The sequence below is a fragment of the Pristiophorus japonicus genome, chromosome 14 (assembly GCF_044704955.1).
Source record: "Pristiophorus japonicus isolate sPriJap1 chromosome 14, sPriJap1.hap1, whole genome shotgun sequence".
Taxonomy (NCBI): domain Eukaryota; kingdom Metazoa; phylum Chordata; class Chondrichthyes; family Pristiophoridae; genus Pristiophorus; species Pristiophorus japonicus.
The window spans coordinates 75,267,476-75,290,635 of record NC_091990.1 but is presented as its reverse complement, the minus strand read 5'-3'; the positions used below and the strand labels follow the sequence as shown (position 1 = coordinate 75,290,635).

At 50.1% G+C, this 23,160-nt stretch overlaps 1 protein-coding gene across 1 annotated transcript in view; it reads left to right on the top strand.

The window, feature by feature from the left end:
* Positions 1-23,160, top strand: part of LOC139279609 (mucin-6-like) — a 288,296-nt gene that overhangs the window by 229,934 nt on the left and 35,202 nt on the right. Inside the window, exons 26-27 of the mRNA XM_070898725.1 lie at positions 1,715-1,762; positions 2,574-2,588. Coding sequence (XP_070754826.1) covers positions 1,715-1,762; positions 2,574-2,588 — 63 coding nt within the window. The remainder of the gene's footprint in view (positions 1-1,714; positions 1,763-2,573; positions 2,589-23,160) is intronic.

The window sequence follows — 23,160 nt, the reverse complement described above, 5'->3', positions numbered from 1 at the left end:
TTGCGAAACCTGGGTGGGTGTTGTGCAGTTCGCAAATAAATGTGTCTCTGCCTTTCTTGGCCAAAACCACGCAATTGCCCCAGAAAAGACAGCCCGCCTGCAGGGACAACTTGTCTTTGAGTCTGTGGAACGGCTTAATCGCTTCCTGCATCTCCATTGGGACACTGGACCAGCTCCCATCAAGAACACATTTTTTTACAAGGACAGTAAAGGATCCTGGCTTGTCCAGGTCCTGATCTGGTGGGCCGTAACAGGGGACTTCTCGTTCTCAAATGCTTCCATGACCATGAGCAAGTCTGCAGGCTGTGCCATTTCCACCCCGGTGGTGGGCAACGGTAGCTGACTAAGAGCATCTGCGCAGTTCTCTGTGTCCGATCTGTGGCGGATTACATAGTTGTATGCCGACAGCGTGAGCGCACATCTTTGGATGCGGGCAGAGGCATTGGTATTAATCCCTTTGCTCTCCGAGAATAGCGATATGAGCGGCTTGTGGTCAGTTTGAAGCTCGAACTTGAGGCCAAATAAGTACTGGTGCATTTTTTTTTACCCTGTAAACGCACACCAGACCCTCTTTTTCAACCATGCTGTAGGCTCTTTCGGCCTTGGACAAACTTCTGGATGCATACGCAACCGGTTGCAAAATCCCCAATTCATTAGCCTGTTGTAACACACACCCGACCCCGTATGACGACTCATCGCAAGCTAACACTAATCGTTTACGTGGGTTATACAGGACAAGCAGTTTGATGGAACACAATAAATTTCTGGCTTTCTTAAAAGCAGCCCCTTGTGAATTCCCCCATACCTAGTTGTCTCCCTTGCGCAGTAGCGCATGTAGGGGTTCTAGCAGGGTGCTTAACCCAGGTAGGAAATTACTGAAATAGTTAAGGAGTCCCAGGAACGACCGCAGCTCCGTCACGTTCTGTGGTCTCGGCGCATTCTTGATGGTCTCCATCTTGGCGTCGGTGGGTTTTATGCTGTCTGCTGCGATTCTCCTTCCTAAGAATTCGACGTCCTGTGCCAGGAAAACACACTTCGAGCGTTTCAACCTGAGTCCCAGGTGTGATGCAGGTTACAAAGAGTTAAATACATAACACTGATTACCTTAAAACATCATTGACTCCAACTTCAACAACCATGAATTTAATAACAGTTAAAGAACAATGAAAAAAGCAAAGTTTCCTTCTATTGAATTAATCACAGGTGAGGTTCATTGAATGGTGATGCAAAATTTATTATCATTCTTCCACATGGAAAATCATCCATTTTCTTCGCAGGGTCAACTGGGGCTCCAACATAAGCAACAGCTAAAACTCACCCTGTGATTTCAACATTCTGTACTGGTCCATCAATCAACAGCAAAATCACACAAAAAGTGTACAAAAAGTAACTTTCAGTTAAAACTGTAAGCACCATCTTCATACTGAAACCATCAAAACCTGATTTTCCATCTCATTCCCTACAGTCTTATCTTCCAACGACATATCAAAATACAATATTCCATTCAGTGGCATCACCAGCCTTTTATTTTTCTTTGTATAATAATGCTACTGGGCTGTCTTGTTCATGTTAAACAGCATCATAATAGAATCAGTGTGGATCAAATGGATTTCCAATTCCAGCAACCTTGAGCTTGTTGCATTGCAGTACTCATTGCAATAGAGATTTTACTCTCTAATTTCTCTTTATTCCTTCCAAATCATTTCATTTCCAGCCAGAATAACCGGCCATGCATATGGTCCACTACCACCTTCAACAAAAGGTAAAGTAGACATGGCTTACAATCTCATTCATGCTTGGATTTATTTACTCCCGATTTTAATGGGGTCAAGGGGCTATTCGTGATAAGGGAAAGGAAGGGGACAAAGAACAGAACATTGGGCTATCATCATGGCCAGCGGGAGCACAGAGTAAATCAACTGCCTCCCTGCCCAGTTTCCACCATTGAGGCTATAACTTTACTTCAAAATATTACCAGTTTTTCATTCTGCAATGCTGATGTGTACCATCTGATATAATTTTCAATCACTGTTACATCCCAATATCATCAGCAACAACTGCGTTCAATAAAAGTGATGAGGCACTTTTCTTGAAGAAACATTTAATGCATCTATTATAGGGTCTAACACAGTTCAGTGATGATGATATGTGAGACCAAAGATTTTTTTCACTGTAGCTGTTCCTAAGGAACCATCCAGGATCTTCCATGAAGATCCTTCCCATTGATTTTTAAACACTGTTTCAAGGAAAAGACATACAGAAGGGTATGAACAGCAGGGGTTTTCTGACTGTGCACGTAACAGCCCATCGTTACATGTACATTGAAACTAAATGTGGAGTCGAGGGAGGTTGCAGGAATGGGAAAAGAGGGGCAGAAAACCCCAGCAATCATCTTTCACTGTTTCATACAACAACATTGCCAATATATCACTTTTCCTTGTGCAATAATACTAATTGTGTTCTTTATATCATACAATAATATAGAAGATTATTGTATTCCATTGAAATGTTTGCCCAAATCTTTATTAGATTATCAAATCTAATTTAAACATTTGTTTCCTCCAAATTCGCAGCAACATCTACCGCTGGTAAGTTCATTAATGCATGTTGTGTTTTCAACTCAATCTATCAAATACAGTGCTGGTTCTTTATAGACTTCTCTATAAGTTAATGATTCACAATGCGAATCGTTTCTCCATTACATTTAGTTCAAGGTGTCCTTGTTAGGTTCGAAAGTACCTCTTCACATGTATCAAACTGATTCCCTTCTCACTTTTAAATCATTCATCTCTACATCTAGCTTTTAGTTTAATTTTTGAGATGTGATATGGCCATGGCGAAGGACACCAGAGTGTGGTGCAAAAGAGAGGTGGTGGAGCATGGGAGGCAAATCAAGGAGTGGTTGTTGGGTGGCTTGACTATTAATGGTCTGTAAACCGCAGGAGGAAGGGAATATGTTCCAGGTGAATCCTCACTAAGGCTCTCTACAACTGCAGTAAGACGTCCCTGCTCCTATACTCAAATCCCCTAGCTATGAAGGCCAACATACCATTTGCCTTCTTCACCGCCTGCTAACTTTCAATGACTGATGTGCCATGACACCCAGGTCTCATTGCATCTCCCCTTTTCCTAATCTGCCGCCATTCAGATAATATTTTGCCTTTGTGTTTTTGCCACCAAAGTGGATAACCTCACATTTATCACATTATACTGCATCTACCATGCATTTGCCCACTCACCTAACCTGTCCAAGTCACCCTGCAGCCTCTTAGCATCCTCCTCACAGCTCACACCGCCACCCAGCTTAGTGTCATCTGCAAACTTGGAGATATCACACACAATTCCTTCATCTAAATCATTGATGTATATTGTAAAGAGCTGGGGTCCCAGCACTGAGCCCTGCTGCACCCCACTAGTCACTGCCTGCCATTCTGAAAAGGACCCGTTTATCCCGACTCTCTGCTTCCTATCTGACAACCAATTCTCTATCCACGTCAGTACATTACCCCCAATACCATGTGCTTTAATTTTGCATACCAATCTCTTGTGTGGGACCTTCTCAAAAGCCTTTTGAAAGTCCAAATACACCACATCCATTGGTTCTCCCTTGTCCATATTAGGGCTTTTATGACAATACGATACGTTCATGCTCACCATTCCAGATTTATATAATTCACACTCCACAGCTGCCATGGTCAGATGTGAACTCCACAGCTGCCGTGGTCGGATGTGAACTCATGTCTCTGGATCTCTAGTCCAGTAACATAACCACTATACTACCGTACCGTTGCAATCCCATGAATAATTTTAAAAGAGAGATGGACAGGTACTTGAGGATGAGGACAAAAAGCAGGGATGTGGGACGAAGCACGACTGCTCTTTCCAAGACGGGATTTCATCTCCACAAGGACAACGCGGAATGCTACCACTACTGTCACGCACAGATGTATCTGCGACAGGTAGATTGGTGAACACGAGGTCAAGTTTATAAGAACATAAGAAATATAAGTAGAAGTAGGCCATTTGGCCCATTGAGCCAGCTCTGCCATTCAATAAGATCATGGCTGATCTGATATTGGCCTCAACTCCACTTTCCTGCCTGTTCCCAATAACCCTTGACTCCCCTGTAGTTCAAAAATCTGTCTATCTCCACCTTCAATATTTTAAATGACTCAGCCTCCATCGCTCCCTGGGGTAGAGAATTCCAAAGATTCACGACCATCTGAGAGAAGAAATTCCTTTTACTCTCCATCTTAAATGGCAGTCTTATTCTGAAACTACGCCCCCTAGTTCTAGATTCCCCCATGAGGGGAAACATCCTCTCAGTATCTACCCTGTGAAGCCCCTCAAAACCTTATATGTTTCAATAAGATCACCTCTCATTCTTCTAAACTCCAGTGAGTAAAAGCCCAACCTGCTCAACCTATCCTCATATGACAACCCTTTCGTCTCACGAATCAACCCAGTGAATCTTCTCTGAATTGTCTCTAATGTAAGTATAATCCCTCCTTAAATAAGGAGACCAGAATTGTACGCAGTTCTCTAGGTGTGGTCTCACCAACAGTCTCCCTGGTACAGTTGTAGCAAGACTTCCCTGCTTTTATACTCTATCCCCCTTGCAATAAAGGCCATCATTCCATTTGCCTTTTTAATTACTTGCTGTACCTGCATGCTAACTTTTTGTGTTTCATGTACAAGGACCCCCAGATACTTCTGTACCGCAGCATTCTGTCGTCTATCTTCATTTAAATAATATTCCGCTTTTCTATTCTTCCTACCAAAGTGGATAACCTCTCATTTTCCCACATTATACTCCATTTGAAATTTTTGCCCACTCACTGAAACTATCTATATCCATTTTCAGACTCTATGTGTCCTCCTCACAACTTGCTTTCCCACCTATCTTCGTACCATAGGTTGGTTCCCTCACCACCTGCTGAGGCCCAGTCTGGCAGCTATGTCCTTTAGTACTCAGCTTCCTCGGTCAGTAGTGATGCTACCGAACTACTTTTGGTGCTGGACATTGAAGTCCCCCACCCAGAGTATATTCTGTGCCCGTGCTACCCTCGGTGCTTCATCCAAGTGGTGTTCAACATGGAGGAGGACTGATTCATCAGCTGAGGGAGATCGCTAAGTGATAATCAGCAGGAGCTTTCCTTGCCCATGCTCGAGCTGAAGCCATGAAATTTCATGGGATACGGCGACAATGTTGAGGAATCCCAGAGCCACTCCCTCCCGACTGCATACCACTGTGCTGCCACCTCTGGTGTGTCTTTCCTGCTGGTGGGACAGAACATAGCCAGGGATGGTGATGGAGGAGTCTGGGACATTGGCTGAGAGATACGATTCTGTGACTATGACTATGTCAGGCTGTTGTAGGGCACCTCTCCCAATTTCCCAGATGTTAGTGAGGAGGATTTGGCAGGGTCGACTGGGCTGGGTGTGCCTTTGTCTTGTCCGAAGCTGGTGCCTAGGTCGATGCCGGATGGCCCAGGTGGGTGAGTGCCACTCTTCTTTCTAAAGAAACTCGCCTTCCTTCTCCAAATCCAACAGTGCCAATGGAATGCCTATGGCCAACACTGGTTGTGGGTAAAAGGGTAAATAAGTGGGCATTAATGATTCACAGAGAACAACTGGTGGGGCACAAAAGAATATTAATACATGGAGTGACCTTGGTGGGCTCATTGACATTTTGTTACTGATTCGTTCTTATGTCTTGTTAGCTGATACTTGCCACTGATTGGATTACTGTTGTTCACACACAGACATTCAAAAGTTCACTTCCAGTATCAGTGACCCCAACTAGAACAACACTATGAGGTGGAAATTCGTTACCGCCCATTTTGAGACGTAAATCCAGGCGGAGCGTGAAGTATAGCACCTTGAAAAAGTTTGCACCTCTCGCCGATAAATTTGGTTGAATCAGGCCAAGAGCTGATGGGGCGCTAAACCAGCCATTACACACTTGACCTGAGGTGCGCTAATGGAAATCCTCGCGTTAAATTCTGGAATCCATTGTGCAAGCTCCATAGGCCAATTTGAAATCCCGCTGTCGGACTAGTAATGCACCCATTAAAGTTTTTCAAATCATTTGTTAGCAAGCTGTAATGGTAGATCTGTCTGCCGTTGCAAACTCGTGAGGCTCACGCACCGTGCTCTATGTAAACGCTGCACTGACTGACATCCGAGAAAAGCGTTTTCTCAACCCTTTAAAAAGGGAAAGCAGGAATGGAGTACTGAAGTTGCATGACCAGCCATGATCATATTGAATGGTGGTGCAGGCTCGAAGGGCCGAATGGCTGACTCCTGCACCTATTTTCTATGTTTCTATGTTTAAGTAGCCACGTTCACGACTCTGGAAGGCTGTACCGACTGTTTTTTCAGACGTGATTATTGACAGCCGCTAAATGAGGCGGTTGCACCTGACTGATGTCATGATCAGCCTGATAGTCAGCAGCCAGGCGCTAGTGCTCCCGCCCCAGTGAGCACTCAACTGAATTTTCCGGTGGAGCGCTAAAAGCTGCGCGCCCAATCGCTAAGCTATTATACCACTTTAACGCCCCTTCTGACCACTAACTGCATCGTCAGACAACCGAATTTCCTTACCCCAATGAATTTAACAAAAATACACCAGTTTATTTGGATGAAGTAACAAACAATCAATAAAATAAAAATAGGCCACACTGGCTTGAATCCCACAGGTCCTAATTTTCCTGCTGATTGGCAAGAGGCAATACTCTGCCAACACTATGGTTGGTCTCTCTGAGAGCCAAGAAAGTGGGATCTCCAGATGCAGATAGTCCCTGACCCCATCCCTAAAACTGATCGCCTTGCTTGTAGCAGGTGGAGGCTCTGTCCCACAATGCTGATCAGGAGCCATCATGGCTTGGCCTAAACTGTGGCTCTTCCAGCCAACACCCATGGAGATTATAGGAGTGCACTGAATAGTCTGAAAATTGTGGTCCTGAAGTGCCTTTCTGTTGACTTGACAATTGAGCTTTTCTACTGAAAGATGATGGAATTAGTTTGTATTATCTACACTTATATCTTGAAATACTTGCCTTCCAGCATCAACTACATCATCAATTTTGACAACACGTATGACATTAGCAATATAGATTGAGCAATATCTTCAGAATTACGAAGGAATAAAAAGATACACACTCAGGCCTAGGCTTTCTGATTGTAATGCCAATGGAACGCATTCATTTTTAAGGGTTACTATCACTGTTATCAACAGGATACAGGAAAGTTGACAAGAATCATCATTAACATTCTCCATACTTAAATATTCACCTACACCAGGAGTGAAATAAATTCATATTAGCAATGTCTAATATGCCTCATTTCAAATTATGATCTGTCTTTCAGAAGAAGAAATCTTTGGAGGCATCCAAGGAAGTAAGCAATGTTTTTATTTTACATTGGGCTAAACTGGCTTCTGAATGACAGAATTCAATAACTTATCAAATGAATATGAATTGAGGTATAATTTGAGATTAATCAAGAACAACTGATTTCCTATTAACTTGTTAACTGGTATTATCCTTTGATAAAAATGGACCTTTTGGTGCTCTCCACACTTATACCCTCAACAGTATCCTTTCCAGCATCCGGAACAATTCCAACTTAAACAGATAGGGAATTTTACACAATTTATGTTTCTATGTAACATGTACTAATTAATCATTCATAAAAATTGTACCAATTAGGATCAATCACCTTCAAAAGATTACTTTGCAGCCTCAGCAATAATTCTAAACCGCATAAGTTATAAGAACATAAGAAATAGGAGCAGGAGTAGGCCATACGACCCCTGAAGCCACTCCATCATTCAATCAGATCATGGCAGATCTTTGACTTCAACTCTACTTTCCCACCCGATCCCCATATCCCTCGATTCCCCAAAGTCCAAAAATTATTGATCTTAGCCTCGAATGTACTCAACGACTGAGCATCCAAAGTCCTCTGGGGTCGAGAATTCCAAACCCTCTGTGTAAAGTCCTTACTCTACAGTATGAAAGCACACGAGGCACATTCTGGGGACAAGATCACTCTATGACCTTAACTCTTTATTCACAGGACTCAAGATAAACCTGACCCTGCGTGGGACCACCCTTTATATACCTGGGTGATCAGGTATGGGCAGTCTCCCACAAGTTCACCCCTTGTGGTCAAGGTGTGCATCTCGGTTGCGTGTGTACAGTAGTACAGTGGTGTTACATTGTGGTTACAACCATGACATCACCTCCCCCCGAAGTCTGACTGGATCATAGGTTTAGTCTTTCAAGTGGTCTATGCTCTCTCGTGGAACGCCGCAGTTGGAGCTCTGGTTGTTGGACACTGACGTGTCTGTCACCTGTGGTGATTCCGGCCTGTGTGGGCTGATCGCAGGGGCTGTGCATTCTTCTGATTGCTCTTGTTGCTCGTTCACTGGCGGTGGTGTGAGCTGCATCTCATGGTCTTCTTCAGGTTCCTCCATGTCAATACTGAACCTTTTTTTTTTTACTTTGTCCAGATGCTTGCGGCATATCTGACCATTGTTGAGTTTTACCACGATGACCCTATTCCCTCTTTGTCAATTACAGTGCCCTCAAGCCATTTGGGCCCCATGGCGTGATTGAGGACAAATACAGGATCATTTATTTCTGTACACCTTCTCCTCGAATTACGGTCATGGTACTCATTTTGTGACTTGCGCTTGCCCTCAACTATGTCGGTCAGGACTGGGTGAATGAGGAACAGCCGAGTTTTGAGTGTCCGTTTCCTAAGTAGCTCTGCGGGCGGGACCCCCGTGAGCGAGTGCGGTCGGGATCTATAGGCCAGCAGGAGGCGCGATAGGTGGCATTGTAGGGAGGGTCTTTGAATCCTGAGCATACCTTGCTTAATGATTTGGACCGCACGTTCCATCTGGCCATTGGAGGCCGGCTTGTCCTGACATGGTTGATGCCATTGCCCGACACAAACTCCCGGAATTCATAGCTTGTGAAACATGGGCCATTATCACTAACCAGGATGTCCGGAAAGCCGTGGGTTGCAAAGATAGCACGTAGGCTTTCCACAGTGGTGGATGTCGTGCATGAATTCAGAATGATGCACTCGATCCATTTCGAGTACGCATCTACCACAATAAAGAACATCGTTCCAATGAACGGGCCCACGTAGTCTACATGAATGCGTGACCATGGCCTGGTGGGCCACGGGCTGAGCAGGGCCTCCCTGGGGGCATTACCCAGATGGGCACACGTCGTGTACCTGCGAACACAGTGTTCCAGGTCTGAATCAATTCCAGGCCACCAAACGTGTGACCGGGCAATGGCCTTCATCAGCACAATACCTGGGTGCTCGCTGTTGACTTCCCTGATGAATGCCTTCTGGGGCATAACTACCCGGCTGCCCGATAGTAGGCAGTCAGCTTGGATGGAGAGCTCATCCATCCGTCTGTGGAACGGTTTGACCACCTCAGGGCATGCTTCGTGTGCGGATGCCCAATCCCCAGTCAGGACACATTTCTTAATCAGGGATAGGAGGGGATCTCTGTCCAGATTTTGATCTGGCGGGCTGTGATGGGGGAGCTTGCACTGTCAAAGGCATCGACAGCCATGACCATCTCAGCGCTTTGCTCCGCTGCCCCCTCAGTGGTGGGCAGTAGAAGCCTGCTGAGCGCGTCTGCACAATTTTCGGTGCCGGATGGAGTAGTCATAAGCAGCCTGCGTGAGAGCCCATCGCTGTATGCGAGCTGATGCATTGGCATTGACAGCCTTACTGTCTGACAACAGGGATCTTAATGGCTTGTGGTCCGTCTCTAATTCAAACTTCCGACCAAAGAGGTACTGATGCATTTTTTTTTTACACCATAGACACATGCAAGCACTTCCTTCTCGACCATCCCAGATCCCCGTTCTGCTTGAGAGAGTGACCTGGAGGCATAAGCCACGGGTTGTAGTTGGCCCTCAGCATTGCACTGCTGCAACACGCACCCAACCCCATAGGATGATGCATCACATGTCAGAACCAATTTTTTTTACAGGGATCGTACAGGGTCAACAACTTGTTTGAACAAAGTAGGTTTCGCGCCCGATCGAAAGCCCGTTCCTGACAGTCCCCCCAAAACCAATCGCAACCCTTCCACAGGAGCACATGTAGCGGCTCCAACAACGTACACAAGTTCGGCAGAAAGTTCCCGAAATAGTTCAACAGTCCCAGGAATGAACGCAACTCCGATGTGTTGCAGGGCCTGGGTGCTCGTCGAATCGCCTCTGTTTTGGATTTGGTGGGCTGAATCCTATCTGCAGCAACCCTCCTGCCCAGAAACACAACCTCAGGAGCTAAGAACACACATTTAGACTTCTTGAGTCGTAGGCCTACCTGGTCCAGTCGGCGTAGCACTCCTCCAGGTTGTGGAGGTGTTCCTCGATGTCTCGACCCGTGATGAGGATGTCGTCCTGGAATACGATCGTTCCAGGAATGGATTTGAGCAGGCTTCCCATGTTTCGTTGAAAAATCGCGCCGCTGATCGAATGCCAAACGGGCACCTGTTGTAAACGAACAATCCCTTGTGCGTGCTGATGGTGGTCAGTAGTTTAGATTCGTCGGCCAATTCCTGGGTCATGTAGGCTGACGTGAGGTCGAACTTGGTGAACAGCTTACCGTCTGCCAGCGTGGCAAAGAGGTCCTCCACTCTCGGGAGCGGGTATTGATCTTGTAGGGACACCCAATTAATGGTGGCCTTGTAGTCGCCACAGATCCTGACAGCCATCCACTTTTAGGACGGGAACGATGGGGCTCGCCCAGTCGCTGAATTCAACGGGCAAGATGATGCCCTCTCTCAACAGCCGATCCAATTCGCTCTCGATTTTTTCCTTCATCACATACGGCACCACTCTGACTTTGTGGTGCACTGGCCTGGCATCCGGGGTGATGTGTATCACTATTTTAGTGTCTTTGAAAGTTCCGACGCCAGGTTGGAAAAGTGAATCGAATTGTTGTAGGACTTGTGAGCACGAACTTCGCTCCACAAACATCCCCCCATTTCCAATTCATCTCGGCTAACCAGCTCCTCCCCAACAGTGCGGGACCATTGCCCGGGACAATCCAGAGCGGCAGCCGATTCGCTAACCCATTGTGTGTGACAGACAACATTGCACTGCCTACCACCGGAATTATTTCTTTAGTGTAAGTCCGTAATTGTGTCTCAATACATGCTAATGTGGGTCTGCTGGCTTTATGTGGCCATAGCTTCTCAAATTGCTGAACGCCCATGAGTGACTGGCTGGCCCCCGTGTCCAGTTCCATGCGTACTGGGATACCGTTTACTAAAACCCTAATCATCATTGGTGGTGTTTTGGTGTATGAACTGTGAATATTCGCCACATGGACCCGCTGAACCTCGGCATCCATTGATTTGCCCCAAAAGTAATCCTGCCTCAAAGGACCCTCTTCTGGTCCATCCACCTCATATATTAGTCTGGTTGCAGGCTTCCTGCACATTCAAGCTAAGTGGTCACTGAGATTTCAGTTCCTGCAGACAAACTGTTGAAATCTGCAAGAACTAACTGAGTGTTTTCCCCCACACCTCCAGCATGAGTTAAAGTTTCCATTGTTGGGAACAAAGGGTCTATGGCAAGGCATTCTGCGCTGGCTGTCCCTTTGACTGCTCTTGAGTACCCTATTAGTGGGTGTCAATGGCCCCATCCCGGGCCGCATTGTCCACTGTGATGGCGTAAATGTCCGTTCAGCCTGCCATTGTCTCTGTTGAAGTCCTACTCTGGGGTCTATTGCTGCCTGGGGAGTGTCGGACTGCCCCTGCCTGCCTGCGGGCCTCTGAGTCGCATTGATGATATTGACTCCCTGATCCTTCGCCTCATTAGAGGCAGAATTGCGTGCGTATATTATTTTCATCTCTTCCTCCCCCGCCATGAAAGTTTGAACCATCAACGCCGCCGCTTCCAAGGTCAAATCCTTGGTCTCAATTAATTTGCGGAAAATTCCCGCATGACCGCTGCCCTCGATAAAGAAGTCCCTTAGCATCTCCCCCCTGCAGGCGTCTGTGAACTTACAGAGGCTGGCCAAACGCCGGAGGTCCGCTAAAAAGTCCGGTATGCTCTGTTCTTCATGACGTCGGTGGGTGTAGAATCTGTGTTGGGCCATATGTCTGCTACTCGCCGGTTTGAGGTGCTCCTCGATCAATTTGCTAAATTCCTCAAAGGTTTTGTCCGCCGGCTTTTCGGGTGCTAGTAAGTCCTTCATGAGCGCGTAAGTCTTTGGTCCACAGCTGGTCAAAAGATGAGCCCTTTGCTTGTCGGCTGCTGCATCCCCCAGCCATTCTTTCATGATGAAGCTTTGCTGAAGCCTCTCGATAAAATCGTCCCAGTCTTCCCCAACACAGTACCGTTCCTCTGCGCTACCGGTGGCCATTCTCGTGGTTCGTAAATTCCCGTTTCTCGTCACCAATGTAAAGTCCTTACTCTACAGTATGAAACCACACAAGGCACATTCTGGGGATACGATCTCTCTATACGTTAACTCTTTATTCACAGGACTTGAGATAAACCTGACCCTGCGTGGGACCTCCCTTTATATACCTGGGTGATCAGGTATGGATAGTCTTCCATAAGTTCACCCCCTGTGGTCCAGCTGTGCATCTCGGTTGAGTGTGTACAGTAATAGAGTGGTGTTACATTGTGGTTACATACATGACACTCTGAGTGAAGAAATTACTCATCAGTTAAATGGCCGACCCCTTAACCTGAGACTATGGCCCCTAGTTCTCGACTCTTCAGCCAGGGGAACCAGCCTCTCCACATTTACCCCGTCAAGTCTTCTCAAAATCTTATATATTTCAATTATATCACCTCCCATTCTTCTAAACTCCAGAGAGTATATTCCCATTCTACTCAATCTCTCCTCATTGGACAACCCCCTCATCCCAGGAATCAATCTAGTAAACCATTGTTGCAATGCCTCTGAGGCAGGTATCTTTCTCCTTGGGTACAGAGATCAAAACCCTACACTGTACTCCACATATGGTCTCCCCAAAGCCCTGTACAATTGCAGTAAAACTTCCTTACTCTGGTACACCATTCCTTGCAATAAATGCCAATGTACCATGTGTCTTCCTCATTGTTTGCTGTACCTGCATGTTAACCGTCATGTATCTCACACTACTGTACATAACTGTATCTTACCATGCTATACATGACTGTAACTAGAGAGGTCCTGTAACCACAAGATGACCTTACCATCAGGGGTGCACTTGCAGGAGACACTGGATACCTGTCCCAGACAGGTATATAAGGACAGGTCTCAGGCAAGTGAGGCATTCGAGAGCAGGTCCTGAGTGACCTTGACTTCAGTATGTGCCTCGTGTGAATCTGTACTGCAGGGACAGGACTTTACAGTGGCGACGAGTTACGGGATTACAGAATCCACAGAATGGCGACCAACGGCTCAGATGAAAAATACAATGCTGGAGATAATTGGGAGGACTTTATAGAAAGGCTCCAGCAAAGCTTCGAAACCAAAGACTGGTTAGGCGACGATACGGCAGACAAGAGAAGAGCCCATCTCTTGACCAGCTGTGGCTCGAAAACATATGCCTTGATGAAGGACCTGCTGGCACCCGAGAAACCAGCAAGCAAGTCGTTTGAAGAATTGAGTACACTGGTGAGAGACCACCTGAAGCCAGCGAGCAGACAACACATGGCCAGACATAGGTTCTGCAACTACAGATGCTGTGTGGGCCAGAGCATACCCGACTTCGTGGCGGAACTTCGGAGGTTGGCTAGCTTATGTGTGTTCTCCGATGAACTAAGGAGAGAAGTACTGAGAGACTTTTTTATTGAAGGAATAGGCCACGCAGGCATATTCCGAAAGCTCATGGAGACCAAGAACTTGACCCTAGAGGCAGCAGCACTGGTTGCACAGACATTCTTGGCAGGAGAACAAGAAACGAGGTTGATCTACACTGTGGGTACGACAACTAACGAAACATCGGATCAAGGGGTTCACAGCATGAAACAAGCCGCTACCCCCACACACAGACAAAGGCAGGAGAGCGGGCCCTCAACAGCAGGCAGTGGCGCCAGAAGCCATCAAGTGCCACATGAATGGCCGTTCACTCCTCATCAACCCACAATGCGAGCAACTGAGAGAAGCTCAAGAGAGATCAGCCAGACGCAGCTCATCCTTTGGAAACAATAGAAGCGGTCTGTGCTAGAGATGTGTGGGAAGGCACTCATCAAGGGGGTGTCGATTTCAGCATGCTGTTTGCAGAAACTGCGACTATACAGCGCATCTGGCCCGCATGTGCAGAAAAATGGCAGCTCGGCTGGTATACGAATCGGAAGGGTCGGGAAGCGGACCAGAAGACGGTGGGGACAGTAACCGGGACACCGAGGTACAGTGGGTCAACACGATCAATGGCCACTGCTCTTACAACAAGACGCCTCCAATAATGATGAGGGTCCTACTCAACGGGATACCCGTCAACATGGAGCTGGATACGGGAGCGAGTCAATCTCTCATGAGCGCTCAACAATTTGAACAGCTGTGGCTGCACAAAAGAGACAGACCAAAACTCACAAGGGTTGACACCAAACTAAGGACATACCAAAGAAATCGTCCCAGTCCTTGGCAGCGCCATGCTCTCAGTCACACACAAAGGGACAGTGAACCGACTTCCCCTGTGGATTGTCCCCGGAGATCTCCCAGCACTGCTGGGGAGAAGCTGGCTGACAAAACTAAATTGGAAATGGGATGATGTTCACGCCATGTCGTCAGAGGAAGGACCTCCTGCTCAACAGTTCTAAGTCGATTTGAACATCTCTTTCAGCCAGGTGTGGGCACCTTCAAAGGGGCTAAAGTCAAAATCTACATCACACAGGATGCTAGACCGGTCCATCACAAAGCTAGAGCTGTGCCCTATGTGATGAGGGAAAAGATTGAACATGAACTCGACAGGCTTCTGCGGGAAGGCATCATCTCACCCGTGGAATTTAGCGACTGGGCAAGTCCCATCGTCCCAGTCATGAAGCCTGATGGATCTGTACGAATCTACCATAAACAGAGTCTCCCTACAGGACCAATACCCGCTGCCCAGAGTGGAGGACTTATTTGCCACATTGGCAGGAGGAAAACTTTTCTCAAAACTAGATCTCACATCTGCGTATATGACGCAAGAATCGACCGACGAGTCTAAGCTACTCACCACCATCAACACACATTGAGGTCTTTTCATGTACAATTGATGCCCATTCGGCATCAGGTCAGCAGCTGCTATATTCCAGCGCAACATGGAGAGTCTGCTCAAGTCCATCCCGGGGAGGGTTGTATTTCAAGACGACATACTTATCACGGGCAGGGACACCGACTCCCATCTCCGCAATTTGGAGGAAGTACTAAAGCAGTTGGATCGGGTAGGCCCAAGAGTTAAGAAATCCAAGGGCCTGTTTCTTGCGCCTGAGGTTGAGTTTTTGGGCAGAAGGATTCCGCCCAACAGAGTCCAAAAACCGAAGCAATTCGCCTGGTACCCAGGCCCCGGGATGTCTCAGAACTGCACGCCTTTCTCGGGCTGCTCAATTACTTTGGGAACTTTGGCTCTAATGAACAAAATGTTGAATCATTGTGGGTGGAGATGAGAGATAGTAAGGGAAAAAAGTCACTGGTGGGAGTAGTTTATAGGTCCCCAGATAATAACTTCACGGTGGGGCGGGCAATAATCAAGGGAATAATGGAGGCATGTGAAAAAGGAACGGCAGTAGTCATGGAGGATTTTAACCTACATATCGATTGGTCAACTCAAATCGCACGGGGTAGCCTGGAGGAGGAATTCATAGAATGCATACGGGATTGTTTCTTAGAACAGTATGTTACAGAACCTACAAGGGAGCAAGCTATCTTAGATCTGGTCCTGTGTAATGAGTCAGGAATAATAAACGATCTCCTAGTAAAAGATCATCTCGGAATGAGTGATCACAGTATGGTTGAATTTGTAATACAGATTGAGGGTGAGGAAGTTGTGTCAGAAACGAGCGTACTATGCTGAAACAAAGGGGACTACAGTGGGATGAGGGCAGAGTTGGCTAAAGTAGATTGGAAACACAGACTAAATGGTGGCACAATTGAGGAACAGTGGAGGACTTTTAAGGAGCTCTTTCATAGTGCGCAACAAAAATATATTCCAGTAAAAAAGAAGGGTGGTAAGAGAAGGGATAACCAGCTGTGGATAACCAAGGAAATAAAGGAGAGTATCAAATCAAAGACCAATGCGTATAAGGTGGCTAAGGTTAGTGGGAAACTAAAGGATTGGGAAAATTTTAAGCAACAGCAAAGAATGACTAAAAAAGCAATAAAGAAAGGAAAGATAGGTTACGAAGGTAAACTTGCGCAAAACATAAAAACAGATAGTAAAAGCTTTTACAGATATATAAAATGGAAAAGAGTGACTAAAGTAAATGTTGGTCCCTTAGATGAGAAGAGGGATTTAATAATGGGAAATGTGGAAATGGCTGAAACTTTAAACAATTATTTTGCTTCGGTCTTCACAGTGGAAGACACAAAAACCATGCCAAAAATTGCTGGTCACAGGAATGTGGGAAGGGAGGACCTTGAGACAATCACTATCACTAGGGGGGTAGTGCTGGACAGGCTAATGGGACTCAAGGTAGACAAGTCCCCTGGTCCTGATGAAATGCATCCCAGGGTATTAAAAGAGATGGCGGAAGTTATAGCAGATGCATTCGTTAGAATCTACCAAAATTCTCTGGACTCTGGGGAGGTACCAGCGGATTGGAAAGCAGCTAATGTAACGCCTCTGTTTAAAAAAGGGGGCAGACAAAAGGCAGGTAACTATAGGCCGGTTAGTTTAACATCTGTAGTGGGGAAAATGCTTGAAGCTATCATTAAGGAAGAAATAGCGGGACACCTAGATAGGAATAGTGCAATCAAGCAGACGCAGCATGGATTCATGAAGGGTAAATCATGTTTAACTAATTTACTGGAATTCTTTGAGGATATAACGAGCATGGTGGATAGAGGTGTACCGATGGATGTGGTGTATTTAGATTTCCAAAAGGCATTCGATAAGGTGCCACACAAAAGGTTATTGCAGAAGATAGAGGTACGCGGAGTCAGGAAATATATTAGTATGGATAGAGAATCGGCTGGTGAAAAGAAAGCAGAGTCGGGATAAATGGGTCCTTTTCGGGTTCGAAATCAGTGGTTAGTGGTGTGCCACAGGGATTGGTGCTGGGACCACAACTGTTTATAATATACATAGATGACCTGGAAGAGGGGACAGAGCGTAGTGTAACAAAATTTGCAGATGACAGAAAGATTAGTGGGAAAGCGGGTTGTGTAGAGGACACAGAGGCTGCAAAGAGATTTGGATAGGTTAAGCGAATGGGCTAAGGTTTGTCAGATGGATTACAATGTCGGAAAGTGTGAGGTCATCCACCTTGGGGGAAAAAAAACAGTAAAAGGGAATATTATTTGAATGGGGAGAAATTACAACATGCTGAGGTGCAGAGGGACCTGGGGGTCCTTGTGCATGAAACTCTTTTTGAGTTTAGCTGTGAAACAAAAAAACATTAAACCGTGGCACCCGCCCTGGATGACACAGCAGACATTTACAAGGCCCTTTTTTTTTTCCTTTTTTTGTTTTTTTTGTGTTTCTTTTTTTTGTTTTTTTTTTTGGGCGCTAAAATCACATTTTTCCAAGTGCCCCCTCTAAAAGGAGAGGGGGACACTAAAAGCACCAGCAATTAAAACAAATTAAACTTTAAAACGTAAAATCAAATTAAAATTTGGTTGCCGGGCGTGATGATGCACTCCAGTCCCTCCGGTGCCCACCTCTCGCGGAAGGCTGCGAGCGTACCGGTGGACACCGCGTGCTCCATCTCCAAGGACACCCTGGACCGGATGTAAGAGCGGAAGAGAGGCAGGCAGTCAGGTTGAACGACCCCCTCGACCGCCCGCTGCCTGGACCTGCTGATGGCACCCTTGGCCGTTCCCAGGAGCAGTCCTACGAGGAGGCCTTCGGACCTACCCGCTCCCCTCCGCACAGGGTGCCCAAAGATCAGGAGAGTGGGACTGAAGTGCAGCCAGAATTTCAGGAGCAGCCCCTTCAAATAATAAAACAGGGGCTGCAACCTTGTGCATTCCATAAAAACATGGAACACGGACTCTTCCAGACCGCAGAAATTGCAGGCGGCCTGGGAGTCCGTGAACCGGCTTAAAAATTTGTTGCACGGCACTGCTCCATGCACCACCCTCCAGGCCAAGTCCCCGATGAATAGTGGGAGGACCCCTGTGTAGAGTGCCCTCTATCGGGGACCCCCGCCTCCTCCGGACGGCAAGATGGTACGCCATGGCGTGTCCGGACGGCCGGCGAGGATGGCAAAGTTGAGAGTGTGCAGGAGCAGCCCGTACAGGAAACCCCTCCGCGCGGAACTGAAAGGCACGGAGGGGATTTCCCCGAGGCGGCTCAAGTTGTGAGGCGCCGGCCCCCGGGGGAGGTTCCGGGGTTTGGCGCCGATGAGGAATTCCGTCCGGACAGGGGTCAGTTCGGACGGGATCTCCCCACGTGCTTGAGTCAGGGCCCAAAGCTGTTTTAACGACTCGATGGCTTCGGACGTCGGCTGAATTTAGGCGCCGCGCCAGCATGCCTGGCGCCATCCAGCCCGCTCCTCCGCCATCGAGCAGGTCCCTGACCCTGGTCACCTCACCAGCCACAGCCCTCTCTTCCGACCACCACATAAAACCTCGGTCGTGGAGGTACGGATTCCCGAGCAGCGGCTCCTGCAGGACGGCCGCCACTCCAGCCGGCGGAGAGCTGCGCTTGGTGGAGACTTTGTTCCAGACCCTGATGAGTTCCTTGTAAAAGACAGGCAGCTCCCGGAGGGCGGTCCTGACACCCCCCAAGTTCACAAACAGGAGCTGCGTGTCGTAATTGAGGTCGCGCTGCTGGCGGAAGAAATACGTCGCCAGAGCACACCACCTAGGAGGGGGCTCGACGTAAAGGTATCTCTGCAGGGTCTGAAGACGGAAAGTCGCGAGCTGGGCGCTGACGCAGACCAACGACTGACCGCCCTCCTCAAGCGGGAGACTCAAGACCGCGGCAGAGACCCAGTGCTTCCTGTTGTTCCAGAAGAAGTCCACCAGCTTCTTCTGTATCTTGGCGACAAACGCAGGGGGAGGGGTCAAAGTGACCAGCCGGTACCACAACATGGCAGCCACCAGCTGGTTTATGACTAGCGCTCGACCCCTGTAGGACAGCACTCGGAGCAGTCCTGTCCAGCGCCCTAGGCGAGCGGTGACCTTGGCCTCCAGCTCCTGCCAGTTCGCCGGCCAGGCTCCCTCGTCGGGGCTAAAGTAGACTCCCAGATAGAGGAGATGGGTCATGCTCCAGGCAAAAGGCCTGAGCTCCTCCGGCAGGGAGTCCACCCGCCACTGACCCACCAGGAGTCCGGAACATTTCTCCCAGTTGATTCTGGCGGAGGATGCAGCCGAGTAAATCTCTTGGCACTCACGCATCCTCCGCAGGTCAGCGGGATCCTCTACCGCGAGGAGCACGTCATCGGCGTAAGCCGAGAGGACGACCTCCACGCCCGGCCCTTGCAGAGCCAGTCCCGTCAACCTCGTCCGCAAGAGGCGCAGGAAAGGCTCCACGCAGATGGCATATAACTGGCCAGACATGGGGCATCCCTGGCGCACCCCTCTCCTAAAGCGAAGGGGCGCCGTCAAGGACCCGAAAGCGCGCAGAGTTACGAGCAGATAGTCGTGATCCACCCTGTCGAACGCCTTCTCTTGGTCGAGAGATAAGAAGGTGACCTACGACAGACCAGCCTCCTGGGAATGATGGATGAGGTCCCGGACCAGATGGATGTTGTCGTGGATTGTCCGGCCCGGGAACGTGTAGGACTGGTCGGGGTGGATCATCTGGTCCAGTACGGCACCAAGGCGAGCAGACATCGCCCTGGCGAAAATTTTGTAGTCCGTGCTGAGGAGGGAGACCGGGCGCCAGTTCTTAAGGAGGCGGAGATTGCCCTTCTTAGGCAGCAGGACGATGACTGCCCTGCGCCGAGAGAGGGGCATCTCCCCGGTCGGCAGACTTTCCCCCAGGACCCGCGCGTAGTCGCCCCCCAGGACGTCCCACAACGCCCTGTGGAACTCCACGGTCAGCCCGTCCAGCCCCGGGGATTTTCCCCTCGAGAGCCGGTCGAGGGCACCGGTCAGCTCCGCCAAGCTTAGCGGAGCTTCCAAATTTTCGGCGCCCTCCGGGCTGACCTTCGGCAGGTCCTCCCACAAAACTCTACGCGCTTCCTCGCTGGACGGATCCGGAGAGAACAGAGCCCCGTAATATTCACGGGCCCTGTTGTTGATGCCCTCCGGATCCGAGACGAGAGAGTTGTCGTCGGCCAGCAGCGTCAAGAGCTGCTTACGGACACTCTGCCTTTTTTCCAGCGAGTAGAAGAAGGGGGAGCCGCGGTCCAGATCCCGCAGGAACCGGATCCGCGACCTCACGAACGCGCCTCGGGACCCGACGAGCTGCAGGTCCTTCAGCGCGGCCTTCTTCGCTTCGTACACCGTCCGCAGGGCTGGCTCCTGGACGACTTGACCGAGACGGGATTCCAGGTCGAGCACCTCTTTTTCTAGGCGCCCGACCCTGGCCGCCCGCCTTTTGGTCGACCCCCTCGCATACTCTTGACAGAAGACGCGGACGTGAGCCTTGCCCACGTCCCACCATAGCCTCAAGGAGGGGAAGCCCCCCTGCTTCCTTCTCCAGTCGGACCAGAATCGACGGAACGAGTCCTGGAACCGCACGTCCTCCAGCAGCCGGTTGTTAAAGTGCCAGTATGCGGACCCCGTCCTCGCGCGGAGCGAAGCGAGCTCCGCCCACACCAGGTGGTGGTCCGAACACGGCACCGGCCGCATGGAGGCCGCCGGGACGCAGGAAATGTACGCCCGAGACACGTAAAGGCGGTCGACTCTGGACCATGCTACTCCAGGCCTCACCCAAGTAAAGGCGCTGGAGTCGGGGTGGAGATTTCGCCAGACGTCCACCAAGTCGAAGGACCCGACCAGGTCCCTCAACTTCTCCATCGCCGTCATGCACTGCGGGGCACCGGAGCGGTCCCTCGCCTCGAGGGTGCAGTTAAAATCCCCCCCGAGGACAATACAGTCGCCGACGTCGACGGAGCCAAGAAGAGCGGACACCTCTTCAAAGAAACGCGTTTGCTGCGGGCCGGGCTGAGGGGCGTACACGTTCACGAGATGGAGCGGCACGTCCCCCAGGCGAACCGTTACGTGCAGCAAGCGGCCTGGCACGGGCTCCTCGACCCCCAAGATCTCCGGCTGAAAATGCGGGCCCAGCAAGATGGCCACCCCACTAGAAGTGGCGGTGAGGTGGCTCATGCGGACCTCTCCTTGCCATTCCAGGAGCCACGTGGCTTCGTCTCCTGGAACGGTGTGGGTTTCTTGCAGGAAGCACACCGCATATTTCCCCTCCCGCAGGAGCGAAAAATTGTCAAATCTACGGCGTGCCCCTCTGCCGCCGTTGATGTTGAGGCTGGCTATGGTTATCTTCATGGCAAAAGCATAGTGCAACCTCTACCTTAACCTATTGTGGGGGAGGGAGCGGAGTCTTTTGTTGAACTCCACTCCCTCCGCAGCCCAGCGAGGAGTCCCTCGAGCTCGCGCAGCTCAAGGTGTTGCGCCTTTGTCAAGGGCCCGCCCGCGGCCAAGGTTTTAGCGGCGGCGCGGACGGACCCCTTGATCAGCTCTGGCTCGGACCATTTTTCCAGGGCCAGTCGGGCTTGGTCGCAGCGACCCCGGCTCTGGGCCAAAAAGTCCCGGAGTTCCTTTGCAGGAATGAGGAGGGCCTCAGCGGCGGCCGCGAGCAGATCCTCCGCCTCCCTGGCGGTGGTCTCTAGTTCTTCTCCCGCGTCCCCCACCGAGTCCCCGTCCTCCTCCGGGAGGTGGCCGCCAGCAGCCGGCCCATCGACCGCACAAGGTACGGCAAATGACCCAACCGGCCGCTCCAACCGGCCCTGGCTCTGCCCCGATCCCACCCCCAGGATCGTCGGCAGAGGAGTCCCCACTGGGCTCTTTTAAAAATGGTGCTGGGTCGTGAAACGACAGCGGAAGGGGTTCCCCCTCCGCCCCAGGAACCGGGGAACAAGGAGAGACCCGGCCATAGGTAATCCCCAGGCCCTCCAAGTGCTCCAGCTCCAAAGTAGGGGGCGAGGGTGGGTGTTCCTCCCCCTCCCCGCTGCCACCCCCCGGCCCAGCATTTACAGTGTCATTAACATCATTAATTTCGGTTTCTTCCGGGCTGAGCAAATCCCGGGGGAAGTTGGGTATTGGCTGGGCGGGCTCAGGTATGGCCTTTTCGGCCCCGCCCGCCTCAGTCCCCGGGACGCCCGGCCCGGCGGCAATGCATTCCTCCGCGATCCCCATGCCCCCCACGACAGGCAGATCTTCCACGCCATCCCCGGGAGGCAGAGGCTGGGCAGCCTCGACTGTCTCACCCTCCCCGGGGACAGACTCCTCTCGCCTACAGCGCAGCTTGGGGGCGCTGGTGGGGGACGTGGGACACGCGGCGGGCACCGACTCCTCCGCGGAGGGATGTTGTTCCGCCTCAACGGAGCGGCGCCTCCTTTTGTTGCTGGGGCTGCGCGGAGGCAGGGAGACCTCCATGTCTGCCGAGGCCTCCCGCTCCACCCCCCCCTTTTTCTTTTCTTGCCCGCGCCCGAGCCCCTCTGTGGTATTGGTCACGGGCTCAGGGCACCCCGCGCTCGCCGGTGACGGGGTTGGGCTGAGCGCGGTGGTCAAATTTTCTGGCGCACAGAGGGGACCCGCCTCTGGATGTTTCGCCTTGTTCCGCGCCTTCTTTCCGGTCGGACGCTCTCCCTCCCCCCCGCCGGAGGCCATGAAAACAAAGGCCTCCGACGATGCCCGCGCACCTACGGCTCCCGGCACGCGGACGCAACTAGGGGGAGGGGTAGCGGCGGCGCCAGCCTTGGCCGCCTTCGGTGGTTTGGCGGCCTTGGAGGCGGGGCAGTTCTTGCGAACGTGCCCCACCTCCCTGCAGGCATGGCACCGCACGCCGTCCGACGTCCAAAAGACGCGGTAGGCAGTCCCCTCGTGCACCACATTAAA